Source organism: Lycium ferocissimum, chromosome 4, assembly GCF_029784015.1.
Source record: "Lycium ferocissimum isolate CSIRO_LF1 chromosome 4, AGI_CSIRO_Lferr_CH_V1, whole genome shotgun sequence".
NCBI lineage: Eukaryota > Viridiplantae > Streptophyta > Magnoliopsida > Solanales > Solanaceae > Lycium > Lycium ferocissimum.
In genome coordinates this window covers 18825476-18845980 of record NC_081345.1, presented here as the reverse complement: position 1 = coordinate 18845980, position 20505 = coordinate 18825476, and the positions used below count along the sequence as shown (strand labels likewise).

Sequence of the window (20505 nt, the reverse complement as noted above, 5' to 3'; positions counted from 1 at the left end):
TGCTAAAGTTCGAAATATTTATAAATGAAATTCTATTACACTATGCTGGAGTTTGAAATTCCCTTACAGGTGAAACTTCAAAGGAATACGCCGGAGTTCAGAACTTTTAAAGGTGAAACTCCAACACACTATATTGGTATTTATTTTATTTTTTTTGTTTCCCACCTAGTGTCCAATACTTGCATTAGGGCTCGATTAGATTCGAATTCGCATCGGGAAGATTTTAAAATCTTATCATTATTTCATAGTAACTATTTCAAATTTCATGATTTTTTTTTTGAGTCTGTACCTTTATAAGTTCAAACTGCATGAATTGTTATGGAGTTTGAACCATTATAACTTCAAATTCCATGAATTGTTCTATAAATCGTTCCTGCAGTTTCAAACTCCAGCAAATTGTGCTAGTTAATTATTAAAGTTTTGATTTAATTAGAGTTACTTCTGTTCAAATATTAGTTTTATATTAAAAAGCATTTATGTCCTAATTAAATTTAAAATATCACATACTCTCTCTGTCCAAAAAAGATTGTTTTACTTTCCCTACAAGGCACTAGTATCCCCTGAACTTTGGCCGAAGTTGCTGCGACACACCTTACCTTTACTAGGGTCCTATTACCACCCTAAACCTTTTTTTTCCATATTTTTTTGCATCTTATGTGCTGAGGTGGAGGAGGGCGTGAGAACACCTCCTTCAAGCACGTCAAAACTTAAAAAGAAGGGGTTTAGCCTATACGAAATGACTACGTGTGAGTTCCAAAGCTGATTTTCAAAAGCTCCTCATCCCTATTTTATCACCCATTTTCAAGAGCTCCAAATCTAATTTTTGGTCTCAAAATTCAACAAAAACTTAACTAAATCCGCACCAATCAAGCTCAAATTTCAACTACAACTTCACAACAAAATCATCATCAAACCCAAATAATCAATTTGGCCAACATCCAAGAATTTCGACAAACCCATTTTTTTGTTCTTCGAACTTTTTCAAGGTTCAACAATGGTGGATTCGAAATTCTTTCTTCGTTTTCGAATCTCATCGACAATTAAGAATCTAGAATGAGTTTAGCTCTTAAATCTCTAACTTTAAAACTTCAACAACCTTCGAATATGCTCAACACCTTTATTTCTTTTTCAAGTTCATACAAAAACAATAATAATAACAAATGTCCTTTTCATTTTTCTAAATATAAAATAATATTTTCGTTACATTTCGGACTTAAAAAGAAAAAAAAAAGGAAGAAAATGAAATAGATTTAAAAAAAAAATTAAAAAAATTGTGAATTACATGTGGCAGCGCGTGTATTTCAATGTTTGTCAAATGTTTGGTTCTTTATGTCACGTCAGCACTTAGGGTGACATTTATTATACATTAAAATAGTTTTTTTTGTGGGGGGTGGGGGGTGGGGGTGGGGGGGGGGTAATAGGACATTTTACAGTATAATAAATGTCAAATTGTGAAAACTATCAAAACATTCTCAATTCTTATACAATCTTACCAAATAAGCAAGTCATAGTTCATAACAAAATTAGTACAAGTTCATGACAAAATTAGTACACTACTAGAAGGCCTTTCTAAAAAATACAACATCAATTAATCAAAGTTTAGTTCAATAAAAACGAAAATTTAACATGAATAGTAATGTAACTACTCTTTAATATAATTCTTCCACATAAATTAAAGGTTGGTAGACATAAATAAATGTTGGTAGAAGTTAATGAGATTGGTAAATGATTGATTGGGGTAATTATTAAAAATATCTACAAACTTATGGGTCTTTTTTATAAAATATAAACTTATGAGTTAAATTTTATATTTTAAAAAGTTGAAACGATGGTTTCAAACCATGAGTGAAAACACATGTCCAAACACTGGTTTGGGGTCATGATTTCAAACCATGGTTTGAAAACGCATTGCCAAACGCCTGCTAAAGGTAATGTGTATCGCAGCAACTTTGGCCAAAGTTCAAGGGTACTAATGCCTTATCCCTAGTTTGTCTAATAAATTTGACACAATTATATATTTAAAAATAATTTAACTTTATGAGATAATTGACAGCCACATAAATATCCAATACTTATTTTGGATCATATATTTTAAAAGTCTTTCCATTGTTTCTTAAACTTCACCCAAATTAAATTAAGCCAATCTTTTTGGACGAGTAGTTTTTTTTTTTTTTTTTTTGGGGGTCAAGTATGAAAATGAGGACAAGAAAGAAAAAGACGGGATGGATTTGTGGCACATGTGGATGCCGTATAGCTAGAGAAGTGAAAGACAGAGATAAGTCGTCTGAAGAATCTTGAATCTGGCACACGCCCTCCACACTCCCTATTTACCCTTTCTCTTTCATCCATTCTTCCAATACTAGCTTTCCTTCCCAATCCATTTCCAGGTAATAAATTTCTCTTCACTTTTCTGCAAATATTTAATCTTTATGTATACACTTGTCAATTTTATGTACATGATTTCATTTGAATCACCTCAAAGTGTCTTCCTTTTCTTGTTCTTCTTAGCACGTGTCAAGATAATCTTGGTATTCTGTGCTTGCCTTTGGTTGTGTGAGCTGAACGAAAGGTGCTATAAAGTGTTGGAAATTACTCTTCAGCTTTCTGCAATTCTTTAATCTTTATACACCCTTTTCCCTTTTCCGCGTTATACACTTGAGAATTTTATAGTACATGATTTCATTTGAATCACCAAAAAGTTTCTTCCTTTTCTTGTTCTTCTTGGAATGTGACTATCTTGGTATTCTGTGGTTGTCTTTGGTTGTGTGAGCTGAACGAAAGGTGCTAAAAAGTTTATTCAATAGATGGAAATAGTGGTGATTTTGCAAAATTAGTATGGTGGTTATGTGTTTCACCTAAGTGGGGTAAAAAAAGAAAGATGGACTCTAGATTATGCTATTGTGGCTATTGAACCTGGAAGAAATTAGGGGAATATTGTGTTTTTTTTTTTGTGCTTTAATGTGTATATGGACTTATGTGTAAAGTGTTCAAGACTAATTAGTGAATCAAATTGAGGTTTTAGTTGGTTTTGTTATGATACTATCCTTCATTTGATTTCTGAGGGCTTATTTGGGTTAAGTAATTTCAAGCCCTTGGAACGAAACGAAACTTATAACATGACAACTCCAGAGTTAATATGTGTGGTTTTTAACTGTTAAGGGAGATTTATAATGCATCTATATCAGCTGGATTGATTAATGATAGAAAGATATCAAATGACATCATAATAAAAGGAGTTCTGAATTGAAAATGGTCACACTAGGTGTTAACAAGGAGAAATGATATTCGTGTTTACTTGTACACGCGAAGTACAATTTGTGAGGTACTATTTGTGTGTGTAAAAATAGATGGCTTCAAATCATTTGTATTTCTAGTGGAGCATTAAGCTTAGGTATTGTGTTATTTGCTGGGTCCTCTATAACAAAAATAAAATAAAAGTTGTAGTGCATTCTCACATTTAGTTGTGAACATACCTGCGAGACTTCAAGTCTAAACTGCTCTCCTTTTGTCCTCTGCAGATTTTCATTTGCCCTCTGCCTGTGGACTCTATCAACGGCTGTCTTTAGATGTTGGGTGGTGTAGCTTCTGTTGCCATATTCACCAATCAAACTGCATCGTTAAATAATGTAAGTAATCCTCTTCTGATAAGGATACTCGTAGAGCACAATGTTTAGTTCAATAAAAGTGTCAGAAATGAACTTGTGTTGGAGTTTGGGTACCTTGTTCTAACCAGTGCTAGCTAAAGTCCTTAGGTATATTTTAAGCTATGCTTTTCACAGTCCCTAATTATTCGTTGCGCTATCCTAGTTTCACTCTTTTGTAACATTGCGGGACATTCTTTTCTTCTTCTTTCTGCAGGGCTTTCAAGTTGCTTCTTTCTTGGTTGTTAGATCTTCCAACCTGTCCAAGAAGTACTCAATTCCACAACCATTTTTCAAAATTCCTGGCTTTAGGGAACATGTTTTCCCATTCGTAGCCAGTAATAATGGAAGTCTTTCCAGAAAGAACATTGTCTTTGCTATTCCAAATGAAAGGGATGATGCTGAAAAGGAAGGTTCAGATTACTATTTTCATTATCCGGTCGTCGTTGATCAGAAAGAAGATGGGAGTTCTTTTGCACCAGAAATGGAAACAGCTTTTTCCTTGTTGCCGTGTGGTGAAGATATTCCTAGAAGTAATGAGATCAACGGTAAAGATGGTGGCCTACTTGCTAAGCTGATGGCTGTTCATTTGCATGTACTGGCAATGGAACAATGGAACGCTTCCAAACTTAGAATGTCCCACAAGTATGTTTTCTTTTCTTTTAATATTTTCCTTTCCAGTTAAGGTGATAAAAAGTATGTCCATTTATATTGCGAGATAATAAAGGCCTGTTATGTCCATTTATATTGCGAGATGATAAAGGCCTGTTTACCCTCACCTTTTCTCCTTTCTCAGACTTCCAAAGGAGAAATACCAGCAGATAAAGTTAACATAAGACAAGAAATAACAATATAAATTGAAACGTGTAGAAAGGATGTGTTTGAAAGAACTAATGGAAGGGTTATTGTTATAAAATGAAAACATTGCTGACAAGAGGGGGTTGCTCAGATGGTAAGCACTCTCCACCTCCAACTCTGAGGTTGTGGGTTCAAGTCACCAAGGGAGCAAAAAAGGCGGGAACTGCTAGGGAGGGGTAAAAAAAATGAAAACATTGCCAGCATGGAGGATTTAGCCAGTATAATACTGACACTTCATCAATCTTCTCTTGTCCTTTTTATCAACTTGAGTGCTTTAAAATAAATTTGAATCTTTACGCGTAATGTGGTTAAAGTGATCGAGAGTGAGAGTGGTCACACTGAATACCTACTCTGTGTTCGGCTTTTCCACCAGCAACTCTACTGCTATTTTCTCCCTGCTTGATCATCTTTTCTGCAACTAACTTGAGATTCCATGAATGACAGAAATTACTTGGTCAGTGCGACAAACCTAATTCATTATTTGGCATTAAAAAGCCTTGATATAGAGCTGCTCAAAGAAGAACTTTCTTCAATTGGTTTCCTGGATTTAGGCACAATAAATCAACATGTTCTAGCAAGTCTTTCTGCTGGCATCTGGCTGTTAGATAACGTAAAATATGATTCTTCAAGTCATACTATCTCTTATAGTGAAGGAATCTCTTCAACAAAAAGTCTGGACAAACAAATGAACGGGGAATTTTCTATTAGTACTCTAAGGAGGAGAGCATCCCATACTGCAGACCTGTTATTGGGCGGATTGCCAGAGAAGAGAAACACTCATATCATGGTAACAGTGGGCGAAGAAGCTATAGAAAGTGAAACACTAGTGAAAGATCTTCTAAATGCTGGAACTACGATTGTTCGTATCAACTGTGCCCATGGGAGCCCTGAAATTTGGAGTGAGATTATCAGAAGGGTGAAAAGAAGCTCTCAAATTCTTGAAAAGCCTTGTCGAATTCTCATGGACTTAGCTGGGCCCAAGCTTCGAACTGGAAAACTGCAAGCTGGTCCATGTGTGTTGAAAATATCTCCCAAGAAGAATGCTTATGGGCAAGTGGTATATCCTGCCCTGGTTTGGCTCTCAAGCCCAGCAGCTGGTTCTCCACCTGCCCATGTATCCCCTGATGTTGTTCTACATGTGGACGGTGAAGAACTTCTTAATAAGCTCGAGGTGAATGATGTTGTAACATTATTTGATGCTCGTGGAAAACAAAGGACACTTAAGATCTTAAGCAGGTATCCTATTTTCTCAGGCGTTGGATTTATGGCTGAGTGCAGTAAGACTGCTTATGTCAAGTCAGGTGCAAAATTGTTTATCAAGGACAAGAGAAGGAAATTATCAGCTGGTGGACAAGTAGTAAACGTTCCTTCTCTCAAACAATTTATCAAATTAAGGGTTGGTGACTTGTTGACTATATCACGAGATAGTCAAAATGCAGAAAACAATTTGATTTCTTCCACTGGCGCTCACAGGATGACCTGTTCATCTGAATATGTTTTTGATTCAGTGAAGCCCGGGGAACCAATTGCTTTTGATGATGGGAAGATATGGGGTATTATTAAAGCAACTAGCACTTCGGAAATTCTCGTGTCAATCACCCATGCAGGTCCCAGGGGTAGTAAACTTGGGTCAGAGAAGTCCATAAATATTCCACGGAGCAATATTCGGTATGAAGGCCTCACTTTAAAGGACCTTATAGATCTTGACTTTGTGGCCAACCATGCAGACATGGTGGGGGTTTCATTTGTGCGAGATGTCCGTGATATTCTACTGTTGCGCCAAGAACTTGAGACGCGGAAAAGAGGGGACTTGGGGGTTGTTTTAAAGATTGAGACAAAAGAAGGATTCGAGAAATTGCCGGTCCTACTACTGGAGGCAATGAAAATGCCAAATCCTTTAGGCATTATGATTGCCAGAGGAGATCTTGCTGTAGAGTGTGGATGGGAAAACATGGCATATATACAGAAGGAGATAATCTCCGTCTGCGCAGCTGGTCATGTTCCTGTCATTTGGGCTACACAGGTCCTGGAGTCGCTTGTCAAGTATGGAGTACCCACTAGAGCTGAGCTTACTGATGCGGAAGAAGGAATGAGGTCAGTAATCTCGTTGCCTTTTTTTTTTTTTTTTTTTTTTTGTGTGTGTGTGTGTGTGTTTTTGGGGGGGAGGGGGGGGGGGGGATGGATTTTGGTCTGAGGAGTTGAGTAGGTTATAATCTGGTTGCTTCTTTATTTTCGTGATAGTTTGCTGCACTTCCCTGACTAAGACAAGGTAAAACTATTATTGAGGAATATATATTTCTTTAGTTTGTTTGAACCAAGTGCTGATTATACTTAAATTGAGTTTAAAATTTCTTGCAACTTCTAACATTAAAATGTGACATAAGTTATAAAATCAAAAACTTGAATGCACTTTTGCCGGATTAGTTTCTCAAAGAAATAAGATTCTCTCAGCACACATGCATAATTTTAACTAGTTTTGAGGTGTGGAACTTCTGAATGCATGTATATATCATATACTTGCCAATAAAATGGGTGGAACATGGGAGGGAGATAAAAAGCGTCTTCTGCTGGAAATATACTTGAGGCTGAAAGTATATATAATATTAAATTAAAAGCTATATAGAAAACCAAGTACGAAGAGAAATAGTTTCCCAATAACTAATATGTAGAGCCTGAAATTTTTTATGCTAATAACTAATCAGGGAAAAGAGTTACTTGCAGTTGATGATACAAACAATCAGCAAAGGACCTGAATGTTTTAAGATCAACTGTAATCAGGTTCTAGAGAAATTCCTAATTAATAAGCATTTCTATGTGGGACTTCTTTTTTTTTTTTTTTGGGGGGGAGGGGGGTGGCGTGGGTGGGGGTGGGGAGGGGGGTGAGGTTGGTAACAAGGCGTCCCTTCTTCATATTTGAGGAACCATTAATAATTTTCAAAGAATGAGTATTAATTGGATAATTGAAATAATAATGGAGATATTTTGTCTAAATTTGTAAGAGTAACTTTTCCATTTCTGTTGAACTTGGTATTCTTTTGCTTTAAAACTGGTACTTGGAAGTTGGAATGACTGCCCCTTCTAGTTTGTGGCATGAGATATGGGACTGGTGTTGAGTAGGACTTACTAGCTCATATACAATCAATAAAATATATCTTTCCCTTAAATCAGTCAAATAATGGTTTTTTTATAAGGTTAAGATAGTTTTATTAAAGCTAGTACCAAGAAGGTACTGCAGAAGAGTACAAAAAAAGTATTACGATGACTTCATTACGTCTTTTGACATCATGGAGTCCCAAAAGGATGTTCCATATTTTCTATCCTGTGTCTTGCACCACAAAAACAGACTACGGTTACAATTAGATATCACTGTAGATAGATGTTGTTTCATCTCTTCAAAACATATTTCTTTCCAGCCAAATATTCCACATGATACACGACGGGATAGTCCTCTGTATCTGCCTCAACCTTGCCAACTTGATATTAAGCTCTTACATCTTTTGGCATCACCCACTGCACCCCAAAAACATACAGAAAAAATGTCCAAACCTGCCAGGTTGAATCACAAATTCACAATGCAGCATTAGATGATTAGCAGTTTCTCCTGCTTTCTCACATAAAAAGCATCTGCTACTCATTGAAATACCCCTCCTCTGTATGGTGTCTTGTGTCACCCAAAACAAGAAACCTTTGGGGAGGCTTTTGTTTTCCAAATCATTTCCCATGCAATCAACTTCCCAGTGCCTAGCTAGCTCCTTTAACATCTTATAATCACCTTTCTCAGAGAGTGCACTACTTTTATCAGCTAACAAAATCATCTTATTCCTGCTGTTATCACCCAGTTTAGTTGGCTTCAATAAATTCAATGACTCGCTGATTTCATCCACCCCCCTATCGTTAAATTATCTTCTAAAAAGGTAAATTTCATGGAGTGTTGGAAAAGAAATAAAAGCCATTGTCTAACCACTTATCCTCAAGCTATTATTACCCGCCTAACCCCTTAAAATCTTCCAAATAATCTCAAATACGTGCTGTTTTTAACTCGTATTAGAACTGTAGCAGAAACTCAACCTTTCCCCCCTTTTTCCTGGGAATGTTCTTTGACAACACAACCATATTTAATCTGTTTTCTTATTGCAGGACAAATTGTATCATGTTGAACAAGGGTAAATGCATTGTGGAAGCCGTCTCTTTCTTACAGAAAATATTGAGCAATCACTCCAGGAAGCCAAGTGCGGAATTTAAGCCTCTTGCTTTATCAAGCCATGACTCTTAGTTGGTTCGATGTATTTGCAGCTGCTGATATGTTCTCCCTACTCGTGTACATCCTCTGCTTCACCATGACCATGTCCTGCTATGTATATACATCAATATTCAGTGAAACCAAATAATTAGTATTTCACAATCCTATTGTTTTGATATTAGAACTGTAGAAGAACCATGTGAGACCATGATTCAAATCTCAATAGAGACAAAAATGCTAGGTGATTTTCTTCCATTAGCCTAAATTTTGGTGGGCAAGAGTTACTCGGTAACCAGTGAAATAGTTGAGGTGCACAAAAGTTGGCTGAACACCGCTGTTATCCAAGAAAAACAACCATCATTTGCACATTTATGAAGAGATAGAAATCCATGGTATGCCCAATAAAAAAGTAAGAAGTATTGTGCACTCTGATGATCTGGGGCTTAAGTTAAATGGCTTATTCCGAGCTTTGGCATTGGTAAACCAGTTGAAGACTGACGGGGTAAGCATTAGGCTGACAGCAGGTGTTATTCAGCACCCAACCCGGTCACAACGGATGATATTCCTTGTTTAATCTTTCTATCTGGTGAACGATTTTTGGGTAGATGGCATTTTAAAATCAATTAATTAACTCTACAAAGAAATTGTCATCAGGCCTTTATCCGCACTCAAAAGAATATAAAGAAGAACTTTGCATCTGTGAATTTGTTGACGTTGCACGTCCTAAGTTCTCATAAAGGCGGGGTTGGGGGGGGGGGCGGGGGTTGGGGCGTGGGGAAATGTGGTAAGTTGATGTCAACAATCAATGTAAAATTAATCAGTTTTTAGGGAAATCAGCGGTGTGTTAGAGACATGCACGAGAATAAAATAGGTCCAAATGGATATTGAGGATTTATATTATTGACATTAATTGGCTTGGAATTGAGGCGTAGTCATTGTTGGGGATCGATCCTATGATGATCTGGTAAAATGGTAGAAGCATCATTTTTTTTTTTTTTTGTACAAATACCATTGCTTTCATTCCAACAAGCCTCAAGGCTTGAAGAAATTGCCTATAAATGCATTATACACAAGAAACAAGACCAAAATTGCAACTCAATCATTTACAACAAGATAAGACATTACATTGATTAATGGCAGTTATTTATCTTCACCCGTAAAATCTGGCTCCGTAGGTTTCTGAAGCAGAATGGGCGATATCCTGTCTGGCACCCTTGCTTTGTTTTTTGTGTTGCGCCGCAAAGCACGAAGTGCATTAGCAGCAAATCTTGATGCATAGATGGTTGCACCAAAACTTGGTGAGCTTGGTGAACTGGGACTTCCCTTTGCTAATGCATTTTGCAACCTGCTTTCTTCTTCACGAAGAGACTCTTCTACCTTCTTCCTGCAATGATTGCGCCATGCTGCTTGTATGAAGCAAGCTGCCCAAGTTCTCCATTGACCTGAGTAAAACCTGAAAGTATGGCGGAGCTGTTTACTGTGAAGTCTTCGGAACTGAGAGGCCACAAACTTTAAATCATCAGCCACTAAAGCAAATGCTTCAACTTCTGAGAGTGCTTGTGCAGTACGGGTTGAGATAGGTAGGTTAGTTGATGAATGAGGGTCAAGAGCCCAAGTAAGTAGCTCCTCTCCACAAAAATCACCAGCTTTTAGATACTCGGAGTTAAAAAAACCTGTCCTCCCTCCATTAGTGGTTACAGACAGTAGTTTGCCCCTCATTACAAACAACATCTCATCAACTGGGTCACCTTCACGAACAATGAAGCTGTCCTCGGTGTAGAGCACTGGCTTGAGTCGGTCGCATAGTGCATCCAAGAGTTGCTCATCCAGTTTTTCAAACATTGGCACCTTAAAATATCCATGCATAACAAAATGAGGAACTGATAAAGAGATCTTTTTACTATATTACTCTCAAAAAATCACTTGTATATATAACAAGTTCATCTTGGTTATGATGGCAACTGTTAAGAGGGGGGATAGATCAATTTATATTCGCGAAATAAGGGTGAACCACAGTCAAAGAGCAAGAGTGATAAAACTTACTCTCATGAGTAAAGCTAAACAAAGATGGCGCTTTATATCTCTCCTGAGGTCTTTGGGAAGGCTGTGAATCAGATTCTCTTCATCAACACCCCTAGTTTCCTGCCACCTGTATTGCTCATAGCGCCTTATTCGCTCTCTGAGGTTCTCAGGGAGTAACCGATGTGACATCCACTGTTCTGCATCTCGCCTTTTCACTCTCATCTCCTCTAGTCTTATTGTTGAGGACTGCAGACATGTCTGTCACAAACAATTATTTCAGTTGATTAGAGCCTGAGATGAAAATTTCCAAGTACGACCACTGAGTAAAATGACACACTTTCTAAAAGCCATAAATCCCTGCACCATTCATTTATTAATGCAACTTACTTCACAGCCTATGCTATTCCAGAAAGATGTTTCTACTGGGCATCATGGCCTACCATAAGGTTGACAAATCAATCCATGAGGTTGTTTTACTCACATAAGACGTACCAGAAACCATAACAAGTCAGCAAATAAATTGATATTTCAAATAAACCAAATTAAACAGGTTCCAACATCACACAGAAAGGAGGTGTCATGTATCAGAATGAGAACTCTGCAATACAAGTTTTATTTTATTTTCATGTGCTCGTATACAGTCAAATGTCATTTAAGAATTTCCCAAACAGTGAACATAACACTGAAAGTCACAGAGCTACCTGCATATTTCCAATGAGAAGGGCAAATAGCACCAGGCCTGAGATGGAAATGAAAACTGCAAAGCAAATTTCCCAGACGAAGGTACTTGTTTGGAGGTTTTGACCAAGGGAACTGCAACATAAAGGATTGAAGTTCGGTTAGAATAACCACAGAAAGAAAAATCAAACGAAAATAAACTCTTTAAGACACAACTCAGAATTCTAACAGGAAACAGCAATCCTAGCCTGGAAAGTAAATATCCAACATAGATAAACAAAAGCGAACATATCAGAAATGCTCACTGAAAATGTCAACAAGGCTGAAAAAAAGAGAGGAGCTAAAATACAATCTGAAAGTAAAGAAATTTAATTTCTTCGGCGATGAATCGAGTTTTGGGAGATCAGTCCAACCTCATTGACCTCAAAGGAAAGAGTCTTTGCTCAGTTTCTATTCCGAAGCCAAATTTTCGAATGGAGATATGCTCTACTAGGGGTAGGCATCATTCGGTTTTAACCAAAAACACTGACTAAACAAAAGTAACAGCCCTTTCCAGTCCCATTTTTTAAGTTACTCGGTCGGTGTGGGTTTATCGGAAACAACCTCCCTACCCCACAAAGGTAGGGGTAAGGTCTGCGTACATCTCATCCTCCCCACTTATGGGACTACACTGAGTATGTTGTTGTTGGTCGGTGTGGGTTTAAAATTTACAAAGATTCCGGGTTTCTGTTCGTTTTTTTGGTTCTGTGAAGAAAAATCAGTTTAACTGAACAACTAAATATATGTGGCAAGAAGTAGATGAGATAGGCTACGTGCAGTTTGCTTCCTACATTAATGTCTAGTCATATTCCATTAAAAGACTGATGCAGAACATTAAAATAAAATTTGATTAATAATTTCTTTCATGGGAAAACAACAAGGTTGTCAAGAAGAGAGCTAGAGTTGAAAACGTTGTTTACTAAACGGAATAATGTATATGGTCTTATTGACAAAGGTCATACATTTATCATATTTCGAAAGAAATGTTAGAAAAGTTGGGACATACTTGTTTGGAACTTTTCCATCACGTGGGGGTGTTTTCATATACATTTGGGTTTTCTTACCACTTAATGCCGTCTTTTTCTTCCATAGCAATGCTAAATATAATATTAGGCCGGTCAAGAAAATACCATCTCATTGTCCAATCCATCTATAGGAAAAGGAGAAATCATTGAAAGGAGAATTATATTTTCTATGACTAGGTTGAAGAGGATATCACAACTCATGCCCCCTAGTAAACGCTTACAAGTTTCCTCGCAAGTTCCGTTTTTAAACAATCACGATTAAATACCCTCGAGCATTCTAAAGAAATTGCCCATTTCTCGAGAGTCTCACATCAGTTAGTCTTACAGAATGAATAAATCGTATTATCCTACTGTAATTTATGAAAACCGGAAAACAAAATTTCTTATTTTCCCGTAAACTGCAGAAAAAGGAAGAAAACAAAAGATATAGAGGAAAGATGCGCAATAGTAAAGTTAATCTGAATGTAACATGTATGATACTAAACTCCATTTTTTAGTGTTGCCCGAGCAAGCAAATGTCGAAAAAGTTAACATCCTCTATACGAATGGATATTTTTGATAAGGAAGCACCAGTTAACATTTCAGATTACTGAATGCTGCACCAGTGGCCAGTGGGTCTTTGTTTTTCTAATTTACTTTGGCTTTTTCTTTTTCTTTTTGATAAAGGTGGTGAGACGAGCCAGCTTGCGCACACCTTGATACCTCCCACCAACTTAGACCCCGCGCTGGGATAGATGGGAAGAAATCACCTAGTATTTCTTGTCTCTGTTGGAACTGAGCCTTTAGGCTCTTATTTGTTTAATGTTGTAGACATTTCTATCAAAATTATTCATTTATTTGGCCTAATTATCTTTTTTTAACCCAATTTCTTTTAGAGGAAAGAGTAGACCAATTTTGCTAAGCTTGAAAATTAGATTCAAACAGAAAAACCAAACCAAAAATATCAAAGATCCAATAGAACCTATTCCCATTCGCTTTCAGTTTACTTATTTATAAACCAAAACCGAAATAACCAAACTAAATTGACCGATGCCAACCCATATAACTTTAAAGGATATCCCTTGTGTCAAGAGCTTAAGAGATTTTTTGCACATGAACCATCCTTGGGCTTGCCCTAGATGCTATTGACATACAAGTAGAAACATCCCGTCCCCTTTTGTAACAAAACATCCATCTCTCACTTGTTGGGTTTTTTGGTCAAATATGGTGTGAATGGGAAATGAGAATATTTGAAATGATTCCTTGTTCAAAGGCATATCTATTTCCAGAGTTGCAACAACTATAGAGGTATCAAGCTACTAAGCCATGCTATGAAAGTGTGGGAAAGGGTGGTGGAGATGAGGGTGAGGAAAGGCGTATCTATTTCAGAGAACCAGTTTGAATTTATGCCGGGACGCTCAACTACAGAAGTCATCCATTTTGTAAGGAGACTGGTGGAGCAGTATAGGGAGAGGAAGAGGGACTTACACATGGTATTCATCGACCTAGAAAAGGCTTACAACAAAGTTCCAAAGGAGATCCTATGGAGATGCTTGGAGGCTAAAGGTGTACCTGTGGCGTATATTAGGGTGATCAAGGACATCATGAGGGAGCAAGACCGAGGTAAGGACAGTAGGAGGAGACTCAGAGTACTTTCCAGTTGTGATGGGGTTGCATAAAGGATCAACTCTTAGTCCGTTTTTATTTGCCTTGGTGATGGATGGATTGACGCGGAAAATTCAAGGTGAGGTGCCATGGTGTATGCTTTTCGCGGATGACATAGTCCTGATCGACGAGACTCGTAGCGGAGTTAACGCTAGCGGGAGGGTTGGAGACGGACTGCGGAGTTTAAAGGGTTGGCGAGTAGGACAAGCGAGTACTTGGAGTGCAAGTTCGGTGAAGCACCTCGGGGAGGTCGGCGTGGAAGTGAGGCTTGGTACCCGTGTGTCATCCGGAAGAAAAGTAGTTTCAAGTATCTTGGGTCTATTATACAAGTCAGCGGCGAGATTGACGATGATGTCACACATCGTATTGGGGCAGGGTGGATGATATGGAGGCTCGCTTCCGGAGTGCTATGTGATAAGAAGGTGCCACCACAACTAAAGGGCAAGTTCTACAAAGTGGTGGTTAGACCGATTATGTTGTATGGGGCGGAGTGTTGGCCAGTTAAGATCTCTCATGTTCAAAAGATGAAAGTAGCCGAGATGAGAATGTTGAGATGGATGTGTGGGCACACCAGGAGTGACAAGATTAGGAATGAGGCTATCCGGAACAAGGTAGGAGTGGCCTCGGTGGAAGACAAGATGCGGGAAGAGCGATTGAGATGGTTTGGGCATGTGAAGAGGAGAGACATAGATGCCCCAGTGCGGAAGTGTGAGAGGTTGGCCATGGATGGTATCAGAAGAGGTAGGGGTAGGCCGAAAAAGTATTGGGGAGAGGTGATTAGACAGGACATGGCGCGATTCTGACTACCGAGGACATGACCTTAGATAGGAGGGTATGGAGGACTCAGATTAGGATAGAAGGCTAGTAGATAGTATCGTTTATCCTTTCATATTAGTAGTCGCATTATCGCGATATAAGTTCTTATGCTTTGATTTCTGCTACTATCTGTTATTTCCTGTACTTTGATTATCTTATTTTATCTGTGATAGCTACTGCCCTTTGCAAACTCTTCATCATGGCTTAGTCGCTTTCGTTATTTTCATTTCCATATCGCTTTGAATTTCTTGGCCTTATCTGACCTCTTTTTATCTTTCTATTGAGCCGAGGGTCTTTCGGAAACAGCCGTTCTACCTTGCTAGGAGTAAGGTCTGCGTACACTCTACCCTCCCCAGACCCCACATTGTGGGATTTCACTGGGTTGCTGCTGTTGTTGTTGTTGTATTCCTTCTTCAAAGGAACTTTTTCCCAAATTGGAAGAGGAACAAGCATTTATTGGGTTTAAATACAAAAGCACCTCCACTCTATCTTAAATAGTTATGAAGATGGTGGCATGACCTTGCGCCGTCGCTCGCATGGCTTGGCTTCAGCTTTGGTCAAATGATCTGATTGATTGATTGATTTTGGACCAACAAATAGTTTAATATTAATATTTTCCGCCCGTTGTTGTAACGGTAATTTAATTTTTTCCTCCTGCTTTATTTTCCCGTTAGTTTTTCATAAACCACCACTAAAGGCGTTTTCCGCAAACAGCCACCAGAAAGGTTGCAACTTTGGAGTTGCACCTCTTCGTTGGACTCAACCTGTTGGCTATAAATACTTGGCCATTTCCTCAAATTTACCTTATGAAATTTCTAAAGTATTTCCTTTTTTCTGCATTACTTTGAAACAAAAAATAAGTATTAACTGTGATTTGCTGCCGCCATTTAAGTTCGTTGGTCACTAGTGTTTGAAGTGCTGCTACACAAGTGCCAGTGAGGGTAAAGCCATCCTATCATAGGAGAAAATAATTCTAAACCTTGGGTACTGGGAGGGGATTAAGTACCTTAAGGACACACTGTGAAATCAGTGGGCTCAGATTTTTTCCTTTCTCCTTCTCTGTTTCTGTTTTACAGTCTTGGAATTATTTTCAGATACAGACAAATAACATCACTTTGTTTTCCCATCGTCCCAAAAAACAATTCCCTCTCGCTTACCAATGATCCCCATCCTATTTACGCACATTAGATTTTCCATGATCAAAATGAATTCTCTTGAATGGCATCTGTTGTAGACCTAAAGAAATAGATAAAAGTATCGTCTCTCTGAAGTTCAAATTTCTAAACGAGGTGGTTACAAAATATCAACGGACATGACGTATTGTGAACCTAATATTTTCACGTGCTTAGTCCCCTCCCCCACCCAAAAAAAAAAAAAAAAGAGAAAAGAGAAAAAGAAAAAGAATTATGCCACACGTGACATGACGTATTGTGAGGCGAAATTAAATTAATAGATAATAATATTCTCGTGCAAACAGTTTGAGCAATTAGATGAGATGGTCACAAAATTCAACAGTATAAATAAGAACCAACCCAATGCTCTAGCATCGCAAAGTCTAATATGCTCAAGCTACGCATACACTATGTAAGTCAAAAAAACGCGCTACTTTCTATTCCTGCTTGAGATTTCAATAGATGGTTAATAATAACTACATATACATGCAAATGTAGTTAAACAGAATGACACTTGGTATAAAGATCTAATAGACATGCTTTTTAATATGCAAAATACAAGCACAGAGTGCAAGCATACCTTAAATTTTGTAAACCCCACCAGAAACAATAAAAAAACTTCTGTGGAAAATTCATTGATCCCACAACATCTGTTTGGAGAGCGTCAAGGAATATCCCAAAATCAAAGAGCGTTGCATTTGGTGTCTCTATAGGACAGGAAATATTCAGCAACGTTTTAAATCTGGTATGATCACCATCACAATACATTGAGGCATGACGACAGGCAGAGGAGTTTCCACAAGCTTGTTTCCAGCAAGTAGTTTCACGCTCGATAGAAAACAGATACCAAAAGGCTCCAAGTACCTAAAGAGCAGGAAGCCACTCAATTCCCAGTCTAATGAGTCCACGATAGTATACAATAGAGAATGATGTAATTATTTCATCATACTAGTGATATCTGCTGGTACAGCATAAGCTTGTATGCCAGGAAAAACTTAAGATGACTGAAATTCTACAAAACTTTATTTCTATGATACCAATTGGTACAAACATGAAAATTTTTTAAATGACGCCTTTTAGATAGAATCATCCATAAGTAACTTTAGGTGGAACAGTATATAGCCTATCCATCAGAATTGTAACTCAAGCTTGTGCAGACTTACATGGCTGGCAAGCATATACAGGAAGAGATTGAAGGCAGCTCCAGCCCATGCCGTTTCAGTGAGTATGCCAGAGGTTCTTGTGACGTCTTTATATAAAGGATAAACTCGAAGGACCCTTGGAATATATTGAAAAAAGACAACAGACTTCAGCAAATTCTTGGTATTCAAAGATCTTGCACCCCGCAACTTAGGGATTACAATTAAAATTACAACCTGAAAATACATAGAAGGATAAGAGTAAACAACTGAACATACACTTTTATTTACCTAGGGAATAGGTAAAAACCAACATGCAATTATTTGAAGGAGATCTATAAACACATGTAGTGTAAGAATGGCCCCACATCATGTAAATCTAATATCCGCGACAGACGACACATCGTCTGCTTGAACCGGAATAATCTTTTCACAAGATCTACCAACCATGTGCTTTTTTTTTTTTTTTTAAAGAGAATAGATCTACAACCATGTGTTATTGCAACGGACTAGGACTTTCTTCAGTCAAAAGCCAAAGTAACGTTTTGAGGTTTAGTCATTTGCACCTGTGGTAGTGGTAGAACTGCAAGAATATCGATCAAGAAGTAAGTGGACAAGTATCTCTTTGCTATCTCCCAAGCATTTTCAACCAAAACACCTCTTCCAAATACACGTGAAGAAGGAGCAATGAAACCAGTTCGAAATTGAAGGGCAATATGAAGAAAGTAAAATATATCAGTAAAAGAACGCAAAACACTAGCTGTGACCTCCAATGTTCTGTCTAACCCCAGGCATTTGTTGTCATTATCAATCACTGGAATGTAAAGGAACAATGGATCCAAGGAGATCGCAATTACACAGGATAATACGAATATTTTGTTCCACTTTTGAAGAAAAGGTCCTTGCGGATCAAGAATGTTCTTGTTGGATCCCAGGTTTTCTTCCACAAAACCACTTAGACTAGATTTTACGGCTTGTATTATGCTTTTGGCCCTCCATTTATGAAAATTTCCTTCAGAGCTTTTCTCTGATTTCCAATCCTGAAACCTGCAAGGCGACCAATTTACGTATTAAAAAAAAACAAGTTGGCACTAAAATGTCAATAAATTGGGATACATAGTTATGCAACATCTATAGATATACTCGACAAAAGGGAATAGTCCATTGTCAAATTTTCTTACTTAAGCTTTTTCGTAAATATCAAAGTTACCCAATAAAGTAACCAAAATTAAATGTGCTTAAACCTCCCTTTTAATTTTCTCTTCTTTTACAATTTCAAATAGAAAAGGCTATCCACTCTTTCTATTCTTTCCCTTCAGGTGCAGAATTAGTTTACTTTCCACTTATGGATCTCTTTAATCTGTTAGTTTGTTTTACTTACTCCTTTAATTCCATTAGCTTACATTCAGACAGAAACTACTTAAACCGTGTGACCTGGAAAATCCATTTAGCGGACTGAGAAAACAAATGGGGCTTCTCAAGGTTCTCAGAAAACTGACCTCGAAAACTCCTCTTGCCGATGATTCATAACTTAAGCCAATGCAGAAGATTAACTTCCAAAATCATTCTAGGGGCAACAAGTTTCTCGATGGAAACTATCTCGAGTAGCACAGCCAAGAGCAAATACCATTCCCTGAAAAAATTAGTATTGTTTGTCAGATATTTGAAATCTTGATTCTCTCCGAGTATAACTACAGGTACACCAAACAACCACAAAAAATTTCCTTTTAAGACAGATTAACAGACAAGAATTAAATGCTTTCAACAAAGTCAAAGATGCTTAAGATGCATAACGCTCTGTCGTCACAAGAGCCAAAAAAGATCTAACTTATTCTTTTCATGAGAGAGATCGATAAGTAATTAAACAGGAAATCTATAGCCGTGACATAAATATTGAAAAATAATTGGAACCTAAAAATGAAGTTGAAGTCAAAGGCATTGAATACTCTAGAAAAATCAACAGTGTATTTGAGACGTCCATAAGAATTTGGCAACCAGCAAATTTCTACATTAGGGTACTACTTACTGCCAGTCAAAAAAGTGGGCTACAAAATGCAATACCTTGATCAGCTACAAAATTCTAAAACATCAAACATGAGGGCACTTCCTAATTTTTCAATTCTCAAAGTTGTAACATCAAGCAATGGTTGAAACCATAATTTTTTGGGAAATTTTCAAAAATATACAACCCAACATAAAATATTTCGCCACGTATCGCAATATACAATAATTATACAATATTATTCAACAGTATAACTGAAAGGAAAGCATTATACATGATGTATCAACCTTGTATACACAAATATGGGCTAAACCAGGCAAGAAACTCAAAATATGGGCTACGGCCTACAACAACAAATATTTTCTTCCAGTAGACATAGAGCATAAATTTCCCTAATTTTGTTACAGGAATATTAATATAAGTCTACCAAAATGAGAATTTCTTCCACCTACCAAGTTACCAAAAAAAAGGTTCCAAGTTGCTAGTATTTATAAATTAAAATCAACGAAGCAAATCCCCCACAAAGAGAAATGATGCAGTATTTAAATAACCAATATAAATCTATCAACTATGCATCAATCGTCGACTAATATGAAATAACCAAACAAATTGTATGTATTAACTTTATTATTAAGTTGGCTATCAACTTACCTAACCTCCTCTTTTGTCCGGACTTGGCCGCCTAAGTTTCCAAAAAATCACTTAGGCCGAGTTGACTTTAGACCACTAATTTTATCCCACGTGAAATGAGTAAAATTCCAGCAAGTCAAGAAGCAGAAATCGCTTAATTACTAATATTAAGTTCACCGGACAAAGAAAACAAAATTTATCCGATTGAAGAAATAGAATTGGAACGTATCAAAAGCAAATTGATATTATGGTCACGGGCGAATCCACTCTGTAATAGCAAGAAACAACTAAGTTTTGACAAGGAGATTTATGGAGCGAAAGTTCATCTGAGATTTGTAGTTGTGTGATTTGATTATTTACAACTTGTCCCAGATTTCCTTTTTGGTTCTGAAGACTAGAAGACAGATAAAGAGAGAGAGATTCGTCACAAAGAGTCCACTGAAGTCGACGGACAAAATGACAAAAATGGTCCTTTAAGTTTTCAAAATATACCTCTCTATCCCCATAAAGGTAGACTGCGTACATCTTATCCTTCCGGACTCCACTTATGGAATTACACTGAGTATGTTGTTATTGTTGTTGATCTTCAAAAAGTTGCA

At 37.4% G+C, this 20505-nt stretch overlaps 2 protein-coding genes across 5 annotated transcripts; one reads left to right on the top strand and one right to left on the bottom strand.

Moving 5' to 3' along the window:
- Positions 1–2240: 2240 nt before the first annotated feature.
- On the top strand, positions 2241–8992 carry LOC132051705 (plastidial pyruvate kinase 4, chloroplastic). Of its 4 annotated transcripts, XM_059442887.1 has the most exons (6): positions 2257–2387; positions 2509–2569; positions 3519–3626; positions 3859–4286; positions 4944–6593; positions 8637–8992. In XM_059442887.1, exons 3-6 carry the CDS (start codon positions 3567–3569, stop codon positions 8770–8772), a joined length of 2274 nt encoding a protein of 757 aa, XP_059298870.1. In that variant the 5' UTR covers positions 2257–2387; positions 2509–2569; positions 3519–3566; the 3' UTR covers positions 8773–8992. The 4 variants fall into 4 exon arrangements, with proteins under 4 accessions (XP_059298867.1, XP_059298870.1, XP_059298869.1 ...); XM_059442884.1 differs by lacking the exon at positions 2509–2569 and having other exon boundaries at positions 2241–2387; XM_059442886.1 differs by lacking the exon at positions 2257–2387 and having other exon boundaries at positions 2433–2569.
- A 610-nt stretch (positions 8993–9602) lies between these two features.
- On the bottom strand, positions 9603–20382 carry LOC132051704 (cyclic nucleotide-gated ion channel 1-like). Its single transcript, XM_059442883.1, has 8 exons — positions 19928–20382; positions 18774–18907; positions 17841–18321; positions 17299–17511; positions 16716–16999; positions 11463–11574; positions 10783–11019; positions 9603–10587 (listed from the first exon to the last, which is right to left on the bottom strand). Exons 2-8 carry the CDS (start codon positions 18800–18802, stop codon positions 9880–9882), a joined length of 2064 nt encoding a protein of 687 aa, XP_059298866.1. The 5' UTR covers positions 18803–18907; positions 19928–20382; the 3' UTR covers positions 9603–9879.
- Between the last annotated feature and the right edge of the window lie 123 nt (positions 20383–20505).

What these genes read in the sequence shown, in the direction of transcription:
- LOC132051705 (XM_059442884.1), top strand. Translation starts at nt 3,567, where the DNA reads ATGTTGGGTGGTGTAGCTTCTGTTGCCATATTCACCAATCAAACTGCA. An exon ending in AAACTTAGAATGTCCCACAA is followed by an intron (nt 4,287 to 4,943) that starts GTATGTTTTCTT and finishes CATGAATGACAG; the next exon opens with AAATTACTTGGTCAGTGCGA. An exon ending in GATGCGGAAGAAGGAATGAG is followed by an intron (nt 6,594 to 8,636) that starts GTCAGTAATCTC and finishes TTCTTATTGCAG; the next exon opens with GACAAATTGTATCATGTTGA.
- LOC132051704 (XM_059442883.1), bottom strand. Translation starts at nt 18,802, where the DNA reads ATGAATCATCGGCAAGAGGAGTTTTCGAG. An exon ending in CGGCAAGAGGAGTTTTCGAG is followed by an intron (nt 18,322 to 18,773) that starts GTCAGTTTTCTG and finishes GTCGCCTTGCAG; the next exon opens with GTTTCAGGATTGGAAATCAG. An exon ending in GTTTAGCTTTACTCATGAGA is followed by an intron (nt 10,588 to 10,782) that starts GTAAGTTTTATC and finishes GGATATTTTAAG; the next exon opens with GTGCCAATGTTTGAAAAACT.